The following is a 27,502-nucleotide window of genomic DNA, read 5'->3' as shown; positions in this document are numbered from 1 at the left end:
GCCAAAGCAAAGGTAGAGGCAGAATAAAACCTTATCCATGTCAGTGTTTGGATGCCAACAGTGGGGAAACAAGAGGGGCAGGAAGGCTGCCCTTCTGGGAAAGGTTATTCAGAAGAAGAGCATAACTTGCAGCGGTATTGGAAAGTTCAAAAGAGTACAAAAGAGCAGCTATGTAAATCTTGCTTTCCCTGAAAGTCTGATGTTGTAAAGCAATGAAAACTGCAAAGCTGTAACTGATTCGAACCACAAGAGGGACTTCTTGTTGTGAATTATTGCTTGGGCAGGGGAGTGTACCCGATCAGTGACTCTTTGAAGTAGTAGGCCTATCATGGGAGTAAACCAGTTGGAAGTTGATTAATTGCTGTGACGTGGAGGTAACAAGTTAGTATCACACTTTCATTGCTGAAGAAAGAACTGTATACAACTGTTCTATATCTATATCTTCAGCAATATTAAGTTGTGGCAAAACATCCTGACAAAGAATTTATGTTGCTATTGACAAACTAAGAATATATTCATTATGAGAAGATAATTCTGAATGTATTGCTAGAGGAAGAGAAACAACCTTTTGGATGAACCACTGGAGAATGGGAACTTTGTTGTGAAGATTTTCTGTCGTCAAGTAGGAGTCACAAAGAACAGTGTTGGAACTTTGTTATAAACCAGGATTTTCTCGTTTCTTTTGGGAACTGTGGAGCAGAATCCTGCTTGAATCTGGGGACAGGACTTCACCAAGATTATAAGGAGAGCCTGTCGTCATATTGTGAATTTAACGGTTATTTTCGTGTTGCCTTTGAAATGCCATGCATTACGTTAAGTTACTGTATCTGTGTGTGAGGGACAATATCCTTTGTTAGTGTTTCCTTTCATTTATTGTAGGCAGGTGAATCCTTGTCAGGGTAGGGATAGTGAGGTGTTTATCAAAAAATTTTATTTCATAAAATTGCATCTTTTGAAAAATCTTCACAAGGTTGTCCACCTCAATACTAAGGAGCTGCTTGCAAATCCTGCTTACCCAATTTGAATTTCGAACCCTGCTTACCTGATGAACTTACAACAGCGGCTCTGCCCAATAGATCAGTCAGTCCTGTTGAGTCAGATCGGAAACTATTACAAACTATGTTAAGGAGAATTCTCAGAAATATGTTAATTCACTTCTACCTTAGAGACACCCAGCTCTTTTTGCTGGACTTTAGGACTTTGTATCCCTCATCTAATTTTAATGGGATTTATTTTCCGTTTCTTTTCACTTTGGAGTCTGACAAACTCTATAGGCATCATCTTTACATTGTGGCACAGGGAAGTCTCTTCCCTTCTCTTGGTGAAACTGTTTCCAAGAGCAGTAAAGTGAAATTGACTTTACTTACATTTTGTAACTTTCTAGACCCAGTATATCTTACCATAGGGTGCTGGAGGGGTTACTTAGTATCCCCTTTGTCTAGTTTCTCATGTAAAATGTTTTATGTTACCCATCCTACAGTTAATGGCTGGTGCCAGTGGTTCACTTTTTACTACCATTGTGCGTTTTTACCGCAGGCTGCGTTCGCAGCCACGTTAAGGCCCCCATGGGTGCCCATTGCCCATTTCATCAAAATGGCCCTGGTCTTTTTTCACCATTTGTCGGGAAGGTCCTTGAGATTTACTATGCGTGCCAAACCAGGTTTCGTCTTTGTTCGTTTTGTCTTTGGCTCCAGTATGTCTGGTAGTGGCAGGACTTGAGGGAGGTGCCCAAAACTCCCTGTGTTTAATACCCTTGGTTACAGGAATGCACCCAAAGGTGATTGGCCGGTAGGCTGTCCGGCAAGGACAGTCACCCTGCTGGGTGATTGGCAGCTAGGCTGGAATGAATGGGAGAAACCTGCATAAAAGGTGAGGCTTTTTGGCTTGGAAGGCAGAGTCGACCACTGGACGAAGGAATCCGAAGAACTTGGAAGCGACGCCTGCTCCAACTCCTGGACCGTGTGTCTGCCCGGTGAAGCCCTGCTGCTGTGCTGAAGGTCCAAGTTCGCCTCTATTAGAGAATGCCTTGCAAGGACGACTTCTCCCTTTGAGTTGGTGGGATCAATCAACTCCAAAGTAAGCCAGGCTGGACAACCTATCGAAGCGGGTTGCATTTCCGCTGCTGCTGCTAGAACCGAAGAGCCAGGGGGAGGAACACCAGATTTTGTGCATTGCTTTTAAGTCGGACCCGAGCGCTAGGAAGATCCTCCGGACTTTCCTGTTGCAGGACTGACCAAGTCTGAGCCACCTCAACAGTGTGCTGGAACCAAGAAAAGTCTAAAGTGGTACCCGAGAACCGCAGTGTTGCTATTTGCTGTCAAGACGCGAAGAGCTGAAACACAGAAGAACCGCTGAATTGAAGTTTTCCCATTGCTGCCGCTGACCTGCTCATTGCAGAGCAGGAGTCCTCAGGCGTCCTCCCTCTTGTCCCCTCGAATGAGGCTCAGGAACAGGATCTGCAGAGCTGCACAGCAACAGAAGGCAGCTGGAACCATTTCTTCTAACCAGAGGTACTGTAAAGTCTAAGAGAACTTACCTCTTGTGTACCCTTATTTGCTCTCAGTTGAAACCGGTCTTGGTTACCTTGCAGTCTCGCTAAAGCTTTGCCCCTCACATGCCTCTCAGCTTGTGGCCCTTCAAGTGTTCTATGTTTCACAAACATTTTTAAAAACATTGTGCAAGACTTTTTACCTACCTGCAAAATAAGATCTTCAGCTCCCCTTGACATTGTGCAATTAACATTGGCTGTCCTGGATCCCAGAGAAACTCCTCTTTACCTCCGACTTTGTGCTTTGGCCTTTCCCCCAGGAAAGTGTTAATTTACTCTTCTTTGGAAGGCGTTTAAAAGTACTTAATGGATTATTTGTTAACCTTTGTTTTATTCCTCTATTCTATCTTTTTCACCAAACTCAGTATTGCTCTAAATGTACCAGTGATAAATCAAGATCCACAGTGTCCTAGCTATTTAAGTCACCTGAGGGAGTAGGAAGTGTCCGTTTCCGATCCCCAATTGGTCTCAGCTGATTTAGAGAAACTAAGAGTGTGTTTTGAAGTATATTTAAGTGTTACATGTTTTGCTCCCTTTCTGAAGAAGACTTATATAACTGACAAATAAATTAATAATTGTTTTATCAAGAAACCTTGAGTATAAGTCTTTATTTGGATAACTGCATTGTGAAACTTACATTACTGCTAACATTCACCCCTCTTGAGATGAGCCTGGCTGCTCGACGACACTACCAACGTGTGTAGTTCAGACTTCTAAAAGAGTTTGGGTCCCTATTGCCAGGAGGTCAAGGTTATTGTAGTGCACCCAAAGGTGCATCTTGCCTAACATTCTAAAACGCCTCTACAGTCACTTTCCTACCTACTCCTGAACAATGACATCTCTCCTGGGTCCACCTGCTGGTTCTTTGGTGTTTGAGAATTTAATTGTAGTGGATACCATGCATTTCTTTTCCCCCATGTTTAAATCATTCGTCTTCTACTGCTGATGGAGATGTATTACTACTGATTATTTTGTATATATTCTAGCCTGGAGTGTAATAAAACAATTCAGGTCTTATTTGAACCCTGAGCTCATTCTCACCTCCGATTGACCATCTGGGCATGGTTGGGAAAGTATTGACACTTTATTCTCCTCTGGTTGGAAGATCTAGTAAATGGTCTACATTAGGGTGCAACACGTCTAGTTGCAAAAACACTACCTCAATTCTATACATAGACATTATTTCTTACTCGCCAAGAGTCAATTATCACTAGCTAGTGGTGAATGCACATTTTGGACCCTGGTCTACTTTTGTGTAAGCACTATTACTAGGTCGTAGAGTCTGCAGGTTTACTTTGACAAATCATGGGTTTGCCTTTTGGGTCGTGATCATGAACGTATTAAAGTATTTTTATCACAGCAAAAGGCTCCTATTTCTCCTCACCCATAAGACCAACAGCACAAATTTTACAACCAGGTAACAGTGAGACCTTTATCTTCTATGTCGGAAGGTGCGCTCTTTGGGCCATTTTCTTTTATACTTGGTATGTGTTTTTCTGTTTTTAACCCAAACTACTTATTTGAAGCTATACTTATTCTGTAATGGATTTATTTTTTTATTACATTTTTATTGACGTTTAAAGCAGGAAGGATGCAAAAGGGGAAGAAATAAGGGATAGAAACAAAAAATTAAGAAAAAAGGGGAGAAAAAAATTGCACATGGGTCGATCGATAATAAGGTAATGCATTACATGGACTATCAAACCTTCGGGCTAACCAATTGAAGTGCCATTCCATACAACCGCAGCAATAGACCCACTAGTGATTCTTGCGAATATGTCAGTCACCTTAAATTAACACAAAGGCTGGAATATCACAAGTATAATGAACATTCAGAAAATCATTTTGTTGCACAAAGTCAATAAAACTAGTCTAGTAGGTCTAGTATTTCAGCATCTCCTTCCCATTAGCCACATCGATTTTATCCATAGCTAAACCAAACCACATCTTGCCCAACCTTTCACGTATGTCAGGGGATTCCTTCCTTTTCCAATCATGTACGAGTGTTATTCTGGCCACCACCAGAAGGTGGGAAGTCAGTGTGGCTCCTTTACTTAAGAGTTTATATACTCGCCCCCCCCCCCCCACCCCCTGGGCCTGCATTGCCTAATGGAACTGTCAAGGGATCTAGTGGAGAAGCTACTACCGTAATCTTTTTAATGCGAGAACACTTCTTTCCAGTATTGCTGGATATGCAGACAGGACCACCAAATGTGAGAGCACCCTGGGCTTGCCCGCAACGCCAGCAAGTAAGGGATGTACTAGGGTGTATATGATGGAGGTGCGAGATACCACCACCACAAGAGTTTGTAACCATTTTCTCCTAGTTGTACACAGCGTGACGATTTGGAGGCTCTAGTCCAAATGTTAAACCAAGCTGGATACATTTTAATACCCATGTCTGCCTCCCATTTATCCATATAATTAGTGGTGGACCAAACTGCATCCCATTAGGAAACCTGTGCAGTGCAAGATCTTTCGGACCGGTGGGTCCCCAAATTTAGTGTCTTCCACCCAATGTCATTTTGGGCTTTCCCAATCGAGTGACGTAAATTTAAGTTTTGACGAATCCGAGAGGAGAAAGGGGTACAATGTTCATTCATCAGTTTTTTTGCAGATATTTTCTCTCAATAAAACTCAAACATATGGGGGTCGGTGGTAAGGGTATATAAAGAAGTGCGGGCATAGGGAATAGAGAAACACTAAAAGGGGATGGGGAAGTTTGGGGGGCAAACCACAAATAAAATGGCCAATGGGGATTTTTTTGAGAAAACATTTGACAAAAAAAAAAAAACTAAACACATTGATGGATGAACTTGGAACCAGAGTAAGGGTTATTTTCATTCTTGAAAGGTCAATGCCTGCCCATCGGTAAATAGTTGGATCTATTCTCTTCAGCCCCCACCATCTGCCCATTGTTTAAAGGTGTGGCGGTTAAGGCCTGGCGGGAATGCTGGGTTTCAGAACACTGGAGTGAGCAGGGGGAAGGAATACTATGTTGTATTTCATGCCTGCTCTGTCCCCGATGGCGATTGAGGTTCTACTAGCTGGTAGTACTGAGCTATGGTAACATCTATCCTTTGGAGGATTACAACACCACAAGTATATCTAATCCCCAACAGTGTTCTCGAATAAAGCAAAGTGCTTAACATTCCCGGAAGTCAAAGACTCCAAAAAGGGAGACAACTGGGATGTGTAGTAGTAACCCTCCAAGTCAGGGACTCCAAGCACACCATTAATTCTGTCTGACAACAGTGTGCCACAGAACCCCCTTTTTGTTCTTTGACCTATCCAAATACGTGATCGTAAATCAAGTGTAGTTCTCCTTAGAATTGTCAAGGGGAGAGCTTACATCACGTATAGGAGTCTGGGTAGAGACATCTTTACTGCTGCGTTTCTACCTGTGTTTCTGCTCGACTATTTTGAAGGAGCCTCCTTGGACACCTGTAGCCCCGGGCACCCTATTCTATGGGTGACCCCCCTTGAAAGGCTTGGATTTTCATTATTTTGGTTTTGTGGCAAATCATGTGCCATCTATGTGTCTACTTTTCTCCTTCCTATTCTTTCTACTTCTAGGTCTCGTCCTATCCCATCTACGGCAACCTATCGCACTTCACCGGTGCTACCCCATGCTCGCCTACATAATGCTTCCAATTTGACCTGTCCTCCCATTTCTTCTGATGCTCTTCTTCAATTTTACTTTGGTATCTTAAATGCTGACTATCTGCAATAAATCACATTATATTCCTTAACTCTAAGCTCTAAAGCTCTAATTTCCATTTTCTCAGTTTAACTAAAACTTTCAGGGCCGAAGATAGATCAATTGAGATACCGTTGTCCCTGGCGGTCGCAGTGCATCAGGGATCATTACTGAAACCAGCTTTCCTGCATCTGGTCGACCGTCCTGAGAGTCCTGCACCAGTGCCTGCTGCATTGTTCCACGAGAAGAGCTTGCACACAGCTCCTGGACACAACCACAATTCATCTTGGACCCGAAGCTCCTGGTGCTTCTTCGACCGGAACCAAATGGTGGGAAAACCTACCTCAGGCGACCCTCCAACAACATGCCAAGTCTGGAGAAAAATCAGAGTTGTGATTGGTGGGGCCTCAAGTTATAGTGGTACTTACCTGCTCCCCAATATCTGCCCTCTTAAAAGTTAAATAACTTGAACTGTTTTAACAGCTGTTTGGCTTTGGCAATATACTTGTTGTCGAAAGCCCTGCAAAAGCTGGGAACAGTCTTACTCACGAGAATACATGTTCTGATTTAACCTTCATATCCACAGGACCCTCCCTAAAACTATTCGAAAGTTTGTGAACTTTTGGGCACAAAACCACATAGGGATGGACTTTACAAGTTAGAAATGATATTATATTCCTGTGGACTGTTGGGGTAATATTTATATACTTCAGGTATTCGGGTGGGGGACTGGTGGGAGCGAGTAAACAATGTTGTTTCACACTAACTCACTACTTTTATGTGGAACAAGTTACTTCCCTGTAACCGTTGTTCTCCAGCAAGGGTCTGGCATGGATTCACATGCTCATGAATATTCCCCGTCAGGCTGGGAATCCTCAGTAAAGAAAAAATCAGTATCAGTTTCGTTTCTGATCTGTCTTTCTTAGTAGTAACCAATCACTGATCTCTGGTTCATACTGCCCCCAGCCAATGACTGCCCTCTCCCTAAGCCCCACCTCTAGCAGCCATCCTCAGATTTGGTAGCACGCCAAGTGGCAGTATGACCAAGTGAAGAGCCGCAGAGGGGTAGGCGGGAGGGTTCGCATGTGAATCCATGCCAGACCCATGCTGGAGAACAACAGTTAAGTAACTTGTTCCTTCTCCAGCACGGGGTCTGGCATGGATTCACATGCTCATGAATAAAAGAATACATAGCAGTATACACATGCACAACCACGGGAGGTGGCAACAGGCTCAACATTAAGCAATATAACAACTCAACATTAAGCATCTCTTACCTCCTCACCAGGCTCACCTTAAGCGAACAGGTTGCGCAGCACTGCTTGGCCGACCCTGGACTCCTCCCTGGAGTCCCGATCAAAGCAGTAGAATCTTGTGAAGGTGTGCGTCAACCTCCACGTAGCAGCCCTGCAGATGTCCAGCAGGGGCACACCAGACAGGAACGCCGTGGTAGCAGCGATCGCTCTGGTCCAATGGGCTCTCGGACGGCCGGGCAGCGGTCGGTTTGCCAACCGGTGACAATGCATGATGCAGCCGGAGAGCCATCTGGAAATGGAAGTCTTCGAGAGAGCCTTCCCTCGATTCACAGACCCAAAGTTCACAAACAGTTGTGACGTCTTCCGAAAACACTTCATGCGGTCCACGTAGAACTTCAGCGCTCTCGCTACATCCAGCAAGTGCAAAGTCCTCTCGGCCGGCGTCGAAGGAGACAGGAAGAAAACTGGTAACACCAAGGGCTCGTTGAGGTGGAAGTCCGACGGCACCTTGGGCATGAAGGAGGGGTGCGCCCTCAGCACCACACTCGTGTCATGAAAGGTCAAGTATGGAGGCTTGCAAGATAGGGCCTGAATCTCTCCCACTCGCCGTGCAGTCTCGATGGCCACGAGGAACGCTGTCTTCCATGACAGGAACTTCAAAGGTGCCGAATGCATAGGCTCGAATGGGGCTCCCATGAGCCTGGTCAGCACCACATTAAGCTCCCACGCCGGGGCAGGAGCCTTCACCGGAGGGAATGATCGGAATAGTCCCTTTATAAATTCCTTCACCAGGCGATGAGACCACAAGGACGCTTGTCCCGTAGTCCTGGTATATCGGGAGATGGCAGCCAGATGTATTTTTATGGAGGCGTGAGCCAGTCCAGCTTTGGCCAGCGACAGTAGGTACGGCAGCACTTGAGGGGCCGTAATCCGCAGAGGGTTAATCTTCTGTGCACGGCACCAGACAGAGAACCTCTTCCATTTATGACCGTAACACTTGAGAGTTGAGGATGCCCTGGCCTTTGCAAGAACCTCTCTGCAATCAGCCGGGATATCGTACCCTACAAACTCTAGTGCTGCAGGAGCCAGGCCTGCAAGTTCAGCGACTGTGGGTCGTGATGGAGAATGGCGCCTCCTTCTCTGGAGAGAAGATCCGTGTCCGTCGGCAGCCTAACTGGCGGGGACGTTGACAAGTCCAGAAGGTCCGGGAACCAGATCTGCCTCGGACACACCGGTGCGACGAGGATCATCCTGCACCTGGACTTCTTGAGCTGGTTGATGAGGCGGAGCAGCAAAGGCAATGGAGGGAACGCGTATAGAAACAGGCCGTCCCAAGGGAACGAGAAAGCATCGCCCATGCTCCTCGGCTGTGGGAACCTGCTGGCGAACCTCCGGCACTTGGAGTTCGTCGCTGTCGCGAACAGGTCAATCTGGGGTTTGCCCCATCGTTGGAAGAGTTGATCCACTTGATCCTGGCGCAGTTCCCACTCGTGGCACGAGCCCAGCTCCCTGCTGAGTGAGTCGGCGATGGTGTTTTTTTTATTCCTGCCAGGTGGAAGGGAACCAGAAACATGCCCTGAGCAACGGCCCAGTGCCACAGATCCTGGGCCTCCTTGGATAGGGCTGGGGATCTGGTGCCTCCTTGCTTCTGTATATAGAACATTGTGGTAGTGTTGTCGGTGAAGATCGTCACCACCTTGCCCTTGAGGGATGGAAGGAACGACTTGAGAGCCCAGAACACTGCTCGGAGCTCCACAATGTTGATGTGGAGAGACCTCTCCTCCGGGAGCCAAAGGCCTCTTGCGTGGAGGTCTCCGGTGTGGGCCCCCCCCCCAACCCTCCAGAGAGGTGTCCGTCGTCACCGTCTCCTGAAACACCAGGATTTGAAATTCCGAGCCTGTCGTGAGGTGAGCACGGATGCCCCACCATAAAATCGCCAGACGGGACTCCTCGTCGAGAGGGATCTTGTCCTCGAAACAGCCCGTCGCCTGAAACCAGCGGGCGTTGATGCACTCCTGTAGTGGACGCATCTGAAATCTGCAAAGGGGTACAAGGTAGATGCATGAGGACATCACCACGAGGAGGGACTTGATGGACCTCACCCTGGCCATGTCCGTGGCTAGCAGGCGCCGCACCTTGCCCAGGATGGTCTTGGTCCTCTCCTCTGAAGGGGAGGCCAATCGCCCCACTGTATCGAGCTTCGCTCCCAGAAACAGTGCTATCTGCGATGGAACTAGGTGGGATTTGGGGTAGTTGATGTCAAACCCCAGCTCTGTGAGCAACTGGACGGTCCTCGCAGTGTGTTCGACGGCGCGTTCCCTTGTCCTTGCCCGGATCAGCCAGTCGTCCAGGTAGGCGTAAACGTGGATCCCCTGCAGGCGCAGCTGCGCAGCCACTGGTGCCAGGCACTTGGTGAAAACCCTGGGTGCCGACTTTAATCCGAACGGTAGGGCTCTGAATTGGTAGTGGCGTCCCTGATCCACGAACCTGAGGAACTTCCTGTGCCTTTTCAGAATAGGGATGTGGAAGTAAGCGTCCTCCAGGTCCAAAGACGACAGGAAGTCGCCTTCCTCCAGCTGTCCCAGCACGTGCTGGAGGGTGACCATCCCGAATTTCTGCGCCTTGATGTACTTGTTTAAGCTACGCAGGTCCAGGATGGGGCGCCAACCGCCTGTCTTCTTCCCGACGAGGAAGTACCTTGAGTATACTCCGGAGCCCCGGAGCCTTCTGGGGACGAGCTCGATGGCACCTTTGAGCATCGCCCTTACCTCCAGCAGCAGTTGAGGGACGTGATTTTCATTCCTGGCCACAGGAGGAATGCAAGGGCACTTCTTTAGGAATTCCAGCGAGTGCCCGTTGGCCAGGGTGTCCAACACCCAACGGTCGGTGGAGATGGACTCCCACAAGCTGACGAACTTCGTCAGCCGGCCTCCCACCGGGGTGCTTCGGTGGGGGCCCGACAACACGGCCGGGTCAGTCTTGCTTGGAGGCGGCCCTGCCGCCTTGGCCTCCTTGGCGACGACTGCGGGATCCCCCTTGCTTGCCGCGACCTCTGTTGGCCTCCTGGGAAGAAGAGCGGGCCGCCTGGCGGTAAGTGGAGGAGCCACTGCTGGAACCTTTGGAGGCACCCCGTCTGCCTCCGGAGCTCCGAAATGGCTGGCGCTGTTGAAGCACCGCTAAGGCCCGGCCTGTCTGAGTCGGTCTTGATGGCCTGTAGAGACTCGTCTACCGCCTTACCAAAGAGGTTGTTGCCGTCGAACGGCAGATCCAACACTCTGGTCTGGACATCCTGGCGAAAGTCTGTCACCATGACCCATCCTCGTCGTCGGAGGCAAACTCCGTTGCCCAGTTGGCGAAATCCAGTATCGGCAATGTCCGTTGCCACCGTTATGGCGTGATCCAACGCCACCTCGCCTTCCTGCAGAATTTCTAGGGCCTCCACCCTCTTGTCAGGAAGGAAGTCTAGCAGGGGAGCTATCTTGAAACAGAGCTCCCTGTCATAGCAGGCCACGATCGCTAAGGCATTGGCCGCCTTAATCGTTGTCGCCGCCGAGATGACTCGTCGTCCCATGGAGTCCAACTTCTTGCCCTCGCTGTCCGGCGGGGAAGTGGAAGTTGAAGCCGCCGCACCTGCTGCCTTCTTAGCCGCTGCCGAGACGACAGAGTCCGGCGTGGGCTGGGCCCTGAGGCACAAGGGGGCGGCATCGGGGACTCAGTGCTTCTCGTACCGGTCCCTCTTGGCGGGAGCCGTGGAAGGGTTCTTGAGGACAGCAAGCCCCTCGTTTCAGATGTCGTCGAGCAAAGGCACCGCGAGGGCCGTCTTCCTCTTGGCTTCTCGTCGTTGGTACAGAAACCCTTCCTTTTTTTGTTCAGGGCAGAGCTGGAAGAGCTCGGATGCCCTGGTTATCATGGCGTGTAAAGAGCCAATTTCGTCGGCTGGGGAAGCCCGCGGCGCGGGAGGAGGGTCAGGGGGGGGGGGTTAGGGTGATGACGGGATGTCCGCTGTGTCATCGCCGCCGTCATCGTCCGTCCCCGTCGCTGTGTCCGTCGCTGTATCTCCTCTAGGGTCCGGCGAGGACAAGAGGTCCACAGGTCTCGCAGGCACGAAGGGTGGAGCGGGATGGACTCTCCTCCGCTTGTTCGGAGGGCTTCCCGACGGGGCCGGTTCTGGATCCTCCGTCGGGGTCCGTGGTAATCTCGTCCTTATCTTGGTACATAAGGATTGGATTGCCAACAAAATGGCCGCCGAGCTAACCTGAGGCTCGGGTAATTGCTGCGACGGACGGGATGGCCGTTCCACTGGGCCCTCTACGTCGCCATCGTCGCTATCTTAGATCACGTCAGCGGGGACCGTCCCCTGGGATCGAACCTTCTCGAACCTCTCGTTGAGGCCTATGGACCTCTCGTTGAGGCCCTTCTCGACTTCCACCAGCTCCTCCTCAGAGGCTGATTCAGAGTCTGTAATGGCAACCGCCCCCCCCCCTTTTTCCACCGGGGGTTTCACGGGGGTCTTAACAATGGGCTGGAAAGAGGACTCCCTCCGCGGTTCCAGGGATACTCTGGTCCCAGAGGCCTTTTCCACTGGCGTAGTCTCAGCTGGCTTTGCCAGGGTCGCAGCGACCACTTCGACAGAGGCCTTTGCCGGATGAATCAAAGCCCTCACCACCTTAGGTGCGTCCTGGGCCTTTGCCTTGGGTGGGGGTGGAGGTGGGGGGGGGGGGGGGGTCAGCGCCTCGCTCCCCCTTCGAGATCGACCGGGTCTGCTCCAGCGGCTTACCTGGGTTCTCGGACTTCCTCTTCCCCGAACTAGAGCGCTGGCTCGTGGTCAAACGTGCCAGGGAAGTAGCGCACTGCCTGGCAGCCGAAGAGTCCGACCTTTCGGCGCTTCCGGTGCCCGCGGACTCGCGGTGCTTGGCCTTCTGTTGGGCCCCCATCGCCGGGGCGTCCTCACAGGACTTAGAAGCCCGCTCAGACTTTTTCTTCACCTTCTCACCTGCTGTGCCATTCTCCAGCCAGGCGGCGGGAACGACGATCTTGTTTGTTCCGTTCCAAAAGGTTCTTGCAGAACGCACAGTCCTTCTCCACGTGCGTCTTGTCCTCATGAAGGCAGTAGAGACCACGCAAGTGTTCGTCCTCCTTGAAAACTTTCTGCAATCCACATCCCGGGCAGCACCTTAACAGCTTGGATCCGGGCGTCGAGCTTTCCTTGTCCTGGGCCAGGTCCGTTGAGGTAGGCTGCAGATCTTCCGGAATCCTCCAAGAAGTGTAAACTCGACAAAAACTTCACCCTTGAGGGGCGTAAAAGAATTCCGAAACGGGTCCCCGTTATTGGAAGTAGAAACGGTGGAGCTTGAGGCCCGATTAAACCGAAAAAATTAGAAAATCTCCTGAAAAAGCACGAAAACGCAGCAAAAACGAGAGCTAAAGCACAAGGACTCCCAACACTTGAGCGTGCGCTAAAAATCTGAGGATGGCTGCCAGAGGCGGGTTTAGGGAGAGGGCAGTCATTGGCTGGGGGCAGTATGACCCAGAGATCAGTGATTGGTTACTACTAAGACAGATCAGAAACGAAACCGATACTGATTTTTTCTTTACCGAGGATTCCCAGCCCGGAGAATATTCATGAGCATGTGAATCCATGCCAGACCCCATGCTCGAGAAATGTATTTTACCGTTTAGTATTGTGCGAGTATTTTTGTAAGGAAAGCCTTGATTTCTCAATGTGTTGGAGGCCACCCTATTTGTGATGAATAGGGAAGAAACAGGTTAGCCAGAACCCAATCAAGCTAGCATTCAAGGCTCAAGAAAAGTGAGTGGGCTAGGGCTTCAATGAGTTCACACACAGAAACATTTAATAATTCAAGCTAGACAGCAATTATATAAAAATACATTATTAGTCCTTTAGGTGCAAACTAGACCTATACAAATCGCAAGTGGTATTGTCAATCAAAACCATATTTAACATACATTCACCATTAGAACAGAATTGCATATTAGTTACCAGTGCAATAAAGGCGAGAATAATAATAAATGGCACCAATACAAGAACAGCTTCTCTCGCTCTAATAAAAGTCCAACTATAAGGGGGTCATCATGCCCAAAAATCAAAAGTTCCAGATTATAACTTTTCAGGTGTGTCAAAAAGAAGCGGCGTGCTCATAGTGGTTATTAGTAATGCTTCTAAAAGTTAGGTAAGTATTTTCCCAAAATCAGGTTAGTAACTCACTTTATCCTATTCACTATGAGAGGCCAAGGAAATCCTTAGCCCAGGTTTGACGGCCATAGGGAGTTTGGGGCAAGGACTTTACAGCCCAATGTTATACCCTGGGGAGGGCAACCAAAAACTGATACATTAATTCACCCGCCGACTCAGACTCTTCCAGATATCAAGGCAGGTCTTCCGGAATCGGTCTGGGACAGAAACTTCTGCCTTCGGTTTGAGTGCAGAGGTCACCTATCAGATAAGGAGTTGGTCACGTAGCACAGCCAACAGTTCGTCAGCTTTCAGATGAAGACCATTTAGAACAACTCACGGGACTGATGGTTTGCTCCAATGAAGACGACCACGGTCAGGCGGCGACAGGCAATCATACAGCGATTAAACAGTAGCAGGCCCACACAGCTGTCCATGGAATGAGACAGCTGAAATTGCAAGCACAGGCAAAGATCTACCAGGCTGAAGATCTGACAAGTTCCAAGGCACAACTCGGAATGACTGCAGCAATTTAGCCCAGTTGAGAGCTTGTCAGTCAGGGACATTTCTGAAGACTCCCAAGGCAGAGATCCTCAAGAAGAGTGAGAGACTGGTTGTTCCCACCAGTCCAAGGGTCGAAACACCCAAAAGGGTCTTCTGTGATCAGGCAGAGAAGGGCTTCACCAGGACAAACACTGGACTTGATGCTGGTCAGCTGTAAGGGCTCTTCCTCAGGTCTCCGCCGGGATGCTCTTCTTCGTAGGAGTCTTGGTTCCAACAATGATCTGTACAATAGCTGCAGGCGCCCTCCTTTTATCCAAGATTTAGGCTGCGAACAAGCCCACCAATGACAAGTATCTGCAACATTCACACAGCCAAGGATTGTCCAAACCTGGACAACTACTGGCCATCAAATCCATCCAGCAAGACTTTGGGGCGTCAGAGGATGTGAACTGGGACCGGATAGTGCCTGTCCCATCTGGCTAAACTAACAGCTCACTTGCCTGAGAAAGTAGATGTATTTCCTGGGAATACGAGTTACCATACATGGTATTTCGTGACCCGAGAATGCAGAAAGAAGGCCAAAGAATATGTCCAAACAGCAAGTGAAAATCTCATGGCACAGCCATTTTAGTGAGCTAGCCACCTTTAGTAGCCATTCTCAGTAAATGCGAAAGTGCACAAGAATACAACCATAACAGTATTAATCAGAGCTGCCACCATCTTGTCTTCGGAACACTGACAAAGTAACCAAGAAGGCATCATTTAAAACGTTATACAGATACATATCCTAAATGCATCTCACTGTACAGTGCAAGGTGGTGTGCAATTGTAAAAATACATTAATTCCAAAAGAGACAACGTCTCTCAGTACTGACAGTTTTAGGGACTAGTCAGAATGAGCAAACCAGTAAAGCAGAAGGCTTTACTGACGTCCAAAAGCCAGGACTGGGTTAAAAATAAGAAAAGACTTGAGTCCCATAGGAAGGTGCAAAAATAAAGCCTTTCCTAGCATCCATCAGAGCTACCACTTCGGAATGTTCTGTCTATTGTTCGCTTGGAAATCCTGTGCCACCATTAGGTTAGAGGGTTTTATATCACTCACCAGTAGGACTGTAGAAACATCTCCCTTGCACCTTGTGATAGACATACCATGACGGAATGATGGAATTAGACCACAAAGCTTCAACATTCTGTTCCAGCTGTTCAGGGCAACACAGAACGGACCGGTAGTTCAAAGACAAACCCTACAAACATGTGCAGTCATGTATGGCCATTCCTGGCCTCAAAGGACAAGAAGACTACCAAAAAGCAAGATGACATGCAGAACAGAACACCATTTTCAGTACCCGGTACTAAAAAAAAGAATTGTGAAAAACAAACTGCTGTGCAGTGCAGTGAAAAACAGTAAAAACAACCATAGTTCTGATTGTACATTGACATTTGCAACCTAGAAGATCTAAAACATTTTTTAAAAAAGAGGATACCACTTACAGTTATAGATGTCAGTAATCTTTTTGGTGTAATGGCCTGGAAAGGAAAAAGAAAATGGCAAGTAAATTTAAAAACCTATTGGTTTACTGCTGGGGAGATTTTTCAACAGCCCTCAAGTAAAGGGTACACTAATGGGATAACTGGGTGTTCTCCGGATTGTAGCAAAACTAAATTGTTAACAAAACATTCAAGCTTCATGTGTAGGTGGGCATGGTTTTATAATTCGGTTAATTCCAGACAAACAAAAAACACCCCCCAAACATACTGAACAGGTATATACACCCATTTAATTAGTATTGCATCATGATGTAAAAAACAAGTTGGTATTATATACAGCAACAGTAAAGGGACAAGGAACTGATTCATCCCAACTCCAGGGCAAAAACCTGAATAGGTCCCAGTTCACATATACAAACAATGTCTCCCTTAGTAGTTACTTTAACATTTACTTATCGTTAGGCAGAATTAACGTTTTGGGTATAATACTCCCCATTTGTGAGGTCTCTCCCCAAACCCCCCAGCAATTTTTGTTGGATTGTTACCAGTTCTCCTGAGTGAGTAGGAATCTTTTTCCACACTCAGTCTTTTACTCTACCTTGGGGAACCGTTTACCCCTTTTGTTTGCATTTGTTTGTAGTCATACTTTCCAACTATTAGAAGGCATCTGCAATTTATTATTGCAGCACACAGCACTTTCTGTGCAGTGTTGCTGGGAGCTCCTTCAGCTACTTTTTATCCTAGACGACATATTATGGAATCGGCATACCCCACTTTATGTGGAATGCTGATGGGACAAAATGTATCCTTTTTCCACTTCTCCTGTAAATTTCCAGTTAGTTCATCTGAGTGGTGGTGGCAGTGGATGATCTACCGACTTTTTGTAACTATACACGCAGGCTGCTGTTGCAGCTGCGTTAAGGGACACGTGTCACCATTGACATAAAATGGTGGCTGTACTTTTTTTTAACCAACTCTTGATGATTTGTCCTTTGAGCCTTCTCACACCTACTTGGGTGGGACATGGGGGGGGTGGGGGTGGTCCTGCTGGATCCTGTGTCTTTGGTGGGCTTCCTTGCAAAAGCCTGCGAAGGTTCTCTGCGTGCATGAAAGGACAGGAAGAGCGGGAGGTGAACGAAACTCCCCTGGTCTTTGTCCTGAAGTGTGTGCCTGGACCCAGTTTGAACTGGGAGGCTGGCTGTCCTTTTGGAAAAGCTAGCCAAGAGATTTGCATGAAGGCTTGATTGGTGAATACTGACTGTTTTCCTGCATAAAAAGCGAGGGTCCTGGAGCAGAAAGGCAGAGTCGACCAATGGAAAGAAGAATCCAAAAGGAGGAAGTCTGCAGTTACCTCCAGCAACCGCCAGGGACTGCTGAGTAAGTGCTGATGCGCCAGATGACTCCTGCTCGACGGACGATCCAGACCGTGCATCATCCTCCCTTGAACTGGTGGGCCTAACCAGTCTCGAGAAACTGCATTTTGAGCCATCCCTCGAAGCGCTGCAACTGTTTTGGGCTGCAGTCTTGCAATACCCAGGGACCTGGAACATATTGCTGTGCATCATCTAATAAAGGATGATTTCGGCTGAAACCGCGTGGGCATCCTTCTGGCCCTACATGACTCTTTCCCGCTCTGAGACGCCTGCTATTCCAAGTCGAGACCAAGAAACCGAGGCAAGTCTGCCGCGTACAACTGTCGCTGCTCCAAAGCCTGTGCAGAGTCCCAACACGCCACTACTGTGAGGGCCATCTGCTGGGCAACACATCTTAAGAAGCTCACCGTCAGCTCCTGCCAAATGTTTTCTTCAGCCTGCAGGCCAAGAATCCGAAAAGGAGCGGCTGTCTCCTCACCTTGGGGACATGCCAGTGACATTGCTCTTCACCAGGAAAGGTACTGTCCCGCTCCCAGGTGCTTACCTGGTGTCTTCTGTGTTGATCTGTACTCCTCCTGAGCCACTTTGGTGTGGACAACCTGTAAAGATTTTGTAAAGTCCAAATGATGTGGGACTTCACAAGATCTATCTCTTGGTATTAGGCAATCCCAGGTCTTAATATATGCCTGTACTACACATGCTGGTAGAGTGACCGAGCAGCCAGGCTCATTTTAGGAGGAGAAATATATATATATATATTATATATATATATATATATATATATATATACATACATACACATACATATATATATATATACACACACACAATGGCAATTAAGGATTCTTTAAAAAGGCAGCAACTAACAGTAACATTCAATGGATGATAGAATTCCTTTAAACAAGAACCAATAATCCAGGTGAGTAATTCTTTTCCATGCTATGTTCCAGAACACAGAGTGCCCTCAATCAAGGTAAGTATTGGCACTTATTTTTGTTCACCATGGCAAAATTGGGAGGGAAAATCGTTAAAGTAGAACAGACTTTCAACTTGTTCAATATTAAGTTTCTCCCAGAGGGATGTAGGCAGCCTTTTATTATCCCAGCAATAATAGTGTCAACAATTAAAACCTGTAAGGGAACAACCACTGCTAAAGCCAATAGGGTTCAGAAGAGGAGCCTTTCGGAAACCAGGACAGCCAAAGTCAATGGGACAGTTCCAGCTCTGATGCAGCTTTAACAGACAGGAGCCTTTGAAAAAATAATAAAATAAATAAATCACTGTAGATAAAGGGCAGTCCACTTGATAGAGCACAAGCTGGAAGAGCCCCACAGTACCCGACAAATGAAGAGGTTCCAGATGGAGCCTTATTGAGGCAGTTATGCAGACCCTTATTCCTGGGTTGTGGTGACGAAAGGGAGAACGTCTAGCGGGCTTCTGCAGCAGCACTATGGAGAGGGACACGGCAGCAATGGACTCCACACGATTCAGCAGCTTTGGTGCTTTTTTCTCAGTGCCAAAGAGAAACTAATCGCACTGTGTGTTGTTTCCTCTGTCCTGGACTCTGTTGATGTGAGTGGATGAAGAATTCCTGCTTCTGTAGGTCCTTGAAGGTGCCCACAAAGTGTTGGCCGGTTTCGTTCTCGGGAAGACTATGCACTCGATAGTGATCAGTGGTCCCCAGGCATTGGGATGCTGCAGCCTAGGAAAGTTTCAGCAAGTCGGGGTATGAGCCAAAATGAAGCAGGTCGAGGCTAGTTGGTCCCACCTGTCCAATGGAGGAAGTCGCCCTGCACGTTTCTTCAATGTTGGAAGTAATACTGGGCCAGCACAGCTGCAACGCTTCATCAGTGCTTCTGCGGCCCTAGAGGTAATGCTGGCGTCTCTGCTCCTCTTCATCGGATATGATGCTCCAGTGGTCAACTGCTTGTAGTATCAAAAGCCTTGCCTTTTATGTTAAATCCCAGTCATTCACAGCCCTACAGCTGTCCACACAGGGGGTGGGTTGTCCTCTAGATCATCCACCCGCCCAGTTGGAACTGGTTTCAGCCAGGCATGCCTACAAAGGTCAGTGAAGTTTTGGGCTCCTCACTCACTTCCTGCCTTCCCGGACACACTGGAGCCTTGGCGGGTTTAAAGGCTGAAAACTGCCAAAGACAAAAACGCACAAAGGACTCAAACCTAGCTTAAACCGAGTAAAAGCCCACAAGGAACTAAAACAAGAATTGGTAAAAAAAAAAAAAGACGGCCAGGGCCATTTTGGAAAAATTGCCACCCATGGGTGCTTTACTGCAGCTAAGAAATCTGCCTGCTGCTACCCGGCAGAAAAGGTAGTAAAAAGTAACCACTGCCACCAGCCAAGTCAGTGTAACAAATACACGAGAAGTGGGATAATGAGTTACTATGTAACCCCTCAGCACTCCACATAGGGTGGTGTGTGCTGGACCCTCAAAAGAAAAGGTAAGAAAAACGATCCCACTGTTCTTGGGAACTGTAGTATTTAAACATAAAGAGATGTCCAAGGGACTTCTCAGTGGCACTTCACAGGGGGTGCAGGGTGTCACTATGCAAACAGCAGATGCTTATGAAGTTTACCAGACTCCAACAGTTAAGAATCCTAGTCTGAGAAAAATGAGTGCGAGTGGCAAAAAGGACCACACTCAGAAGGTTAAAAATCAAAAAGATCCAAGATTCTAGCAAAAGAGCCGAGTGTCTAAGGTTAAAGGGAATTAGCACAGAAACTGAAAATTCTCCCCAACATAACCCAATAGTGTGCTCCCAGACCCAAAGGCATCGGTCATTTGGGCTGCAATCTATCAGGGGGTCTTATCCAACCTCCCCCGAACCCGCTTTATACAACTCTAATCATACAGACCTTGAACATGTGTGTGTGGTAAGTCTTAGTGATGCAGGAAAATAGCAATGCTTAAGTATGAAGGATACAATTACCCTAATTTGAAATATAAAATTCATTAACATTCTCAATATAACCTAAAAACGTACTCAAAGATTCTGGGTAAGTAAGAAATGCAATCCATAATGTGATATGTGCTTCCTAAAACATACAGCAATTAATTATACTATCAAGTAATTAACTAAAGCAAGTTTAACCGCATGCATAAACAAAGAGCAATACGTGGGAAGGGCTACAATAGATATACAACAAAAAATACATATACAAGACTAAAAAAATCCAAACTAGTTGTGCTTAATGTTATTTGGTGGTCTGCACAACCTCTGACAAACTATTGATAATCTTATGCCTCCACAACCCTGTAGATGCGAATGCCAAAATTATAACCAGCACAATTGAATCACTAGGATTCTCAACGCATCACCTCACAGACACAAAGGCCGTACAATAGATTGGCTAGCAGACATGAACACTAACATCAGTATCGCCTCCAACCACCCCTGCCCTTGGTCTGACCACAACATCATCTTTTTCTTTCCAAAGTACACCATAGTCAAAGCCCCACCACAACTAGCTCCTACCTCGTATTCCAGAAACCCACACATCACCACCCCAGAGAACATGCTCTGCCCTATCGAAACCATCAGCACTCAGATTGCGATCCTAACCTAATGGTAGAGTTATATAACCAAACTCTGCTTCAAGCGATAGACAAAGTTGCCCCACTAAGTACCAGCAAACCAAAACTTAGAGCGCACTTAAACTGATGGTATACACCAGACTTGAAAATTCTACGGGCCACCAAACTAAATGCTAAGGCCACATGGAAGACCTCACCGTCAATAACCAACAAAAATAAGTTCCTAAACGCAGGGGAAAAAAAAAAACATACAAGCTGGCCATTATCTAAGCAAAGAGCCTCACCTACAACAAACGCATAGCCAAAGCAGACTCAAAACTCTTCTACATCCTGCGTGTGTACTCACATCCCCTGTGCTTCTGGCAGAAAGTTATTACGAAGCAAAATCGCTGAGAAAAAATCAATTTATCCCTCCCAACATCAACCCCCCGACCCATCCCTAAAACTATTCGAATTCAGACCTGTTACAATACAAGTCAAACATTATCCGTTGCCTCAAACCTTCAAGTTGTCAATGCTACTGTACTAGCACCATTCATATCCTCACTCATCAACAATTCTTTTGCACAAGGGGTCGTCCCGAACAACCTGAAAGATGCATTGGTTCTCCCACGTTTAAAAAAAACAGTCTAGACCCCCAACACCCCTACCAATACTGCCCAATCACTACCGTCCCCTTCCTCCTAAAGATCCTAGACAGTGGCCTACCTACAAATACAGGCACATCTGGAACCAAACAAATTCCCCGGTCTATGCCAGTTAGGCTTCCACTTAGGACATGGCACAGAGACAGCACTCCGGGATCTCAAAATCCAAATTGATGAGATTTTAGAGAATGGGAACCTAGCCATCCTGCACCTACTGGACCTATCCGCGGCGTTCGACCTAGTAAATCACCAAATCCTCCGCCAACACCTACCCTCCGCAGCCCAATTCCCCCACCAAGCCATAGCTTTGATGGATTCCTTTCTCTAACCGTACAAGGAGAGTTTTCTCCAATCTAGCGGCAGCCATCCCAGCCCTAGTACTCTGCGGAGTACCAAAAGGCTCATATGTTTCGCCAACACTACACATCTTCACTAAACCCCTATTCGACTTGCTGGACGAAATAGGTATCTCCTATATCAATTCCGCGGATGATGCACAGATCCCCGTGCCCATCACCGGCAACCACACTGAGGACACCCTTTCCATCAATAAGATCGACCAAATCACCCAAGCTTGGATGGTGCAACATGGACTCTGCCTCAATGACGATAAAAAAGAGCTCTTACTGGTAGGAACTGTAAAGACTGTAGGGGGGGGCGGGGGGGTTTAATCTGCACTCCTGACCTCTATATGGCAGAGTAGAAGTACAGAGCACCCCAGTCAAGATTCTCTATTGATTAGTAGAAATGGACGAGCAATCAAGGCTTAGCTCTCAGGAGGTGATGTAGACTGGTTCTTAAGTACAGTGTAGTCCCCAAGCCCCCACAAAGGTATGCCCACACACTATGTTAGTGATAAAACAGTTATTTAAATAAATACGGTTCAAGTTATATACACACACAATAACACGCTTTGTGCTCAGGCAATACTATAATGATAAATGTACAATTTCTATGTAGTACCACAATTACTCTTTGACTCCATTAAAATGCACAAACTGCTGACAGTTTCAAATGGCATATAAATCCATAGCAAAAAGGTATCAGTCATGGACATGGGAGGAAAACAAGTGGGTTAAACAATTGGCAGAATACTCAGCCCGTACCCCTAAGCACAGTTCTGTGTGATGAGCCCCCCCCCCCCCCCCCCAACCTGGGCAACCTGTAAATAATCTATTAAAAGAGCTCAGTTTATATATTGCTTGGCCTTCTTTAAAATGTTCCACTACCCCCAATGTACCTGGTTTAGCAGAGTTCGACGTCGGGTTGTCGACGGATCCTTCTTAAGTGAACTCCCTTTAAGGCAGGAGCCACGGATCGTCGAGATCCCATGAAGAAGGGTGAACTATGTTGTCGAGGCAGCAGCTTTGGTCCTTGTGGTGCTCGTCTACGATCGTTCGTGGACGTCCTGCGAAGATGAGGCGTCCGGTGCACCTCGGCGACAATAGTTTTTTGCCGCAAAGAGTCAATTAAGAACGTACGACCAGCAAGTGCGGCAGGTCGTCGGCAATCAGGACTCGACCACGGCTGGCTTTCGGATCTTCGTCTGCGTCTTTGAGGAGTTTGGGTGGCAGGAAACCCACCAGCGGATTCTCCTTGGTTCGGCGGCGACCTTGACTTTCTCCGGTGGGACAAAGCGGTCGACAGTGATGAGCAAGGGAGTCCTGGATTCAAAGTGTTCTTAGGCAATGGAGCGTTGCAGCTCCGGTCAACAATGTTCGTCGACGGCGGTGGACTTAAATGTCCGGGTGCTTCGTTTCAGATTCCTCAGCCGTCTCAGTCTCCGGTCAGTAGCCTTTCGAGGACTGACTTCCAGGGAGCCTTGGTGAAGGAAAGCTTGTGCACGATGGTCCCTCGTAGCTCGGGAAGAGGTCTCCTAGCCAGATCCTCTGTTGGATCAGTCCTTGAAGGCACAGCAGCTTTTAGATTGCCTCAAAGGAAAGCAGCAGCAATAATTCTTCCGGCTCGGCTTAGAGGTTAAGCATCAATTTTCGACTTCAGCTTCTGAACAATTTCCATCAGTGAGAGGTCCCCAGATATACTGTTCCGTCTCTCATTCACACTGCGGGGCCAAGTTCAGCATCCAATCATTCAGAAGGGCATTTATGCACGCAGCCAATCAGGCTCACAGTGCATTCAGGCCATTCTTCTCCATCCAGACACTCACAACAAGGAATGTGGATTGGGACAAACACCCAGCCAATCAGCACTCCACAGCATTCATACCAGTTTTGGGCAGGGCTGTCTCAGTCATTGTGTCATACACCAGAAACCAGACACCCATAACATGAAATGTAGATTGGTCACACACTCCATCACCTAGGTCTCACCCCAAGGGTGTACCCACAACATACAGTCACTGCTCCAGCCAGTCTGGGCTGGACATCTCCACAATATCATATATGGAACTTCCACCCAACAGCCAGTCAGGGGAAGGGACAGAGTCAGGGCTTCCCAGGTCTTTGGGAAAACAAGGTAACAGGTAATAGAAAGCAAGAGGCCATCTTGTCTCCTATCAGGAATCAACTGATTCCAATGGCAGGGCCTGGGTATCCCCAAAATGGAGTATACTCCGAGCACCTGTCAAATTCAGCATGGAGCCGCAACCAGCCCATACCTTGCTCTGTGGGCCACACACACAGGTGCCCAAAACATACACTAGGTGTACAGGTTTGTACCCCAACCCATGGGTGCCATAAGGCTATCCCATGGGTCTGTTCACCATGACCAAAAAGAGGAAGCGCTGCACTGCCAGGAGTCACACATGGACTCCTGTGCAGAAAACACAGAACCCATGGAGTACAGGACAGGGACAGGGAGGCCTGCCCCTCCAATGCATTTCCAGCATCACAGGGGCCAAACCCAGTCTAAACAAACTGATCAGTGATTACAAATACTTTACCATAGATGTGAACACCATTAACATCCTAAGAAGTGAAACCCCTAGGAGTCCCTCGATTCCTCGCTCTCCCTAACCAGACAAGTTAATGCAACTGCTTCGGCAGCAGCCTACACAGCTAAAGCTCATTAACGCCCGACTACCTTTTCTAACACCCGACAACTGCATCACACTAGCCAGAGCCCTAATACTATCCAAACTAGATTATTGAAATGCCTTAAATCGCAGGATACTCTACCAAATACATGAAAAAAACTACAAATCATACAGAACAATGCCCTTAGAGCAGCACTGAACATCCCTAAAAAACATCTCTGCCGCCAGACGCAATGGCCGCTGGCCCCCAGTCCTCGATCGCATCAAATTCAAGACCATCTCCATCACACACAAGTGCATCACTAACAGCTCCCAAGTACCTTTCCAGCAAAATCAACCAATATCACTTAGCCAGACCTACCCGAGCTATCACTGCCCCACCTCCTCACTACACCCATATTTAATAGAGCTAAAGCAGGCGGCCACAACTTCCCAGTTATGGCGGCCAAACAATGGAACGCCCTACCCTTCTACCCCACCTATATCACCATTATGCTGAAATAGGCCCTCATCTACCATACTAGGCACTGCAACAACCTCTGAGTGTACACAAATAACCTATGCTTCGACTGTACAAATAATCTATGCTCTGAAATGTAACTGCTTGCCTTATGTATGTACCCCTTCTATTTATTGCAACAGCGCCGGATACCTCCAGGTGCGGTGCGCTTTACAAATAGAAATAAAATGAATAGCACATTCCTACCCAGAAGGTTTGTGAATTAAAACCCAACAAATTTCATTCCTAAATAGATGGTCTAAATATGAGGAAATTCTTCAGGGGAAAATCTCGTATGCTGGTGAGAACTTGACCAACTTAAATCACGGGGTAGCGTGGAGCATGTCACTAGACAGCAATCCTCAATATGTTGCAATTTCCCATGACAACAATTTTCCAAAAAACAATATTTGCTGTATAGAGCGTTGCTACCTGCATCATAAGACACAGCTTTTATTAATGCCAGGGTTCGAAATTGCCAGGAGCTGGGAGCCATTTAGCTCCTGGTTATAGCTAAGAGTGAGCCTGGCTAGCTTGAAACCAACAGATACTTTTTACTCCTGTGGCAAATGGTGCCATACAAACCTAGCTATGCAATATTTACTGTGTATGTTTGAGAATGTATATAAAAGGAGAATAAAGAATACACTTAAGGGACATATAGAGCATATTCAATAGTATGAAATTGACAGTTTTGCATCTGGCAAAATGTAGATTTGCTGCGCACTATGTACTAGCTCCTGCCCAACTCATTATGCCCGATACCCAGGAGCTGCTTCTCTCTCCTGGTCAACAAATCCCAATTTCGATCCCTGAATGCTGTTTGTTCATTAAAAAAAAAAGACCATAAATTCACTTATACAAAACATTTTACCTACCTACAACATTAAAGCATCCTGCTGAACTTTTAACAGTGTGACTTTGTTCTTCCACCCATAGGCCCTGGTCACCCAGTGCCCAACTGGCTGAGACTCATCCCCACGGCTGCCTAGAAGTTACTTACTAGTATCCTTGTTGCATTACATTGAATGTTGGTTAAAGAACTGATTTGCTCACCTGAATACTAACATGACTACTTACCTGATTATCTTCTAAAGTCTACCAGTGACTTGAATAATGCTCAACCAATGCCTTATTGTATTACTTACTTGAAATCCTAGTAATGTGTTAGTTGCCTTAGTGTTCATAATAAACCCTATGTTTATAAAATAAAGTACAGTTTATAAATGTATTCTTGACTATATGTGTGCTATGGGCGCTTCGTACTTACCTAAAGCCCTCCACCCTCCTGTACTAAGCCTGGCTGCTATAGCTACTAAACCTTTTAGGAAGCTCAGGCCAAACCAAAGAGTTGGACACCTGCACTCCAAGAGTGAGTCTTCTACATTCCAATCATAGGTGGACGTTAGTAAAACACAAAGTAAACTGTATTGAATCTAGTAAAACCTAATAAATCACCGAAAAAGGTCTCATTCAAGGGAAGGAGAAATTACTTGACAGCAATTTTCTTTGTATTGGTTCTTCTCCAGCAGATTCCTCACTTGATCGATAGCTATCCAGCGTCAGCTGCTCGGAAAACTGACAGGGGAAGTAGTGCTGCTCGATAAACAATGACAACTCCTCGTATACAACTGCACCATTCCTCGATCGGACGCGGCGTCTTATAAAGGATGCTCTACGCCCCCATACCTCAGTTCCCCAGTTCCCCAATTCCTTCAACCCGGGCTCAGCATGCAAGAGGAAACCTGCAGTAATGGGGAAAAAGGTATAGAAACAAACCGCAAACAATTGTTTGTTTACATTATTCTTCCATATCTCAACCTTTGAGACGAAACGAGAAGTAGGGCAATCTAGCCAGCTAACTGCTGCTGCCCAAAACATAGCACTCTGATCCTCATGTCGTTGCACACAGAAATAGGACTACAGAATGCGATTAAGACTATGGATTACCAAGCGGGGAAGACCGAGAGGGCAGGGAGGAATCTGTGGGAGAAGAATCCATAGAAAGAAGATTACTGGTAAGTAATTTCTCCTTCAATGGGGTGCGTTCTCCCACAGATTCCTCATCTTGATAGACTCCCAAAGCAATAAACATGCTGGAGGAGGACTGGAAGTCACACCAAAAAGGTCTGGAGTACCGCCATACAAAAGTGCGCATCTACCCCACGAGCCAAGTCCAAACTAATGCTCAGCGTGTGTCGCAAATACCACACGGCTGAGCAACAGATGTCTCTAAAGGCAATCCCCTCTGGAGAGTTTGCGTAGTAACTGCTCACTCCAAGTAGGATTGCAAAAAAGCAACAATTGGTAATCCTTCCTGAAAAAGCCCGTTTTGGCCTGGGTAAAACTCAGTGCCCTCTTGGGAAACAATCTAAAGCCTCTCCTCGTACCTTTGAGGGATGGGGGGTGGAGGGTAAGGCGCCGTTTGGTCGATGCTCTGGTCCAGAAGAAATTGACACCACGTTTGGCAAAAACCCGGGGTGCACTTTCAGGGAGACCTCATCTTTACAACATTTCAGGATCAGAGGTTTTCTAGAGTGCCTGCAACTCATTGACCCTTTTAGCAGACAAGATTGCCACCAAAAACGCAGTGTTTAAATTGAAGAGTCTGATGGGAGCTGAATGCAAAGGCTCAAACGGAGCGGCCGTCAGAAAGGTGAGCACCAAACTCCGATCCAAATCACGGACCACAAAAGGCAAAAGTGGAAAAGAATTAACCAGGACCTTCAAAAACTGGGCCACCAC

The 27,502-nt window shown here is 47.2% G+C and overlaps 1 protein-coding gene across 4 annotated transcripts in view; it reads right to left on the bottom strand.

Annotated features, from left to right (window-relative positions):
• ANLN (anillin, actin binding protein) overlaps window positions 1-27,502 on the bottom strand; it is a 728,409-nt gene that overhangs the window by 200,979 nt on the left and 499,928 nt on the right. For all 4 annotated transcript variants that reach the window (XM_069613260.1, XM_069613259.1, XM_069613262.1 and 1 more), the window contains exon 18: window positions 15,693-15,728. In XM_069613260.1, the coding sequence (XP_069469361.1) occupies window positions 15,693-15,728 (36 nt within the window). The remainder of the gene's footprint in view (window positions 1-15,692; window positions 15,729-27,502) is intronic.

The sequence above is a fragment of the Ambystoma mexicanum genome, chromosome 5p (assembly GCF_040938575.1).
Source record: "Ambystoma mexicanum isolate Mex_15411 chromosome 5p, UKY_AmexF1_1, whole genome shotgun sequence".
NCBI lineage: Eukaryota > Metazoa > Chordata > Amphibia > Caudata > Ambystomatidae > Ambystoma > Ambystoma mexicanum.
This window is presented reverse-complemented; position numbering and strand designations above follow the sequence as displayed.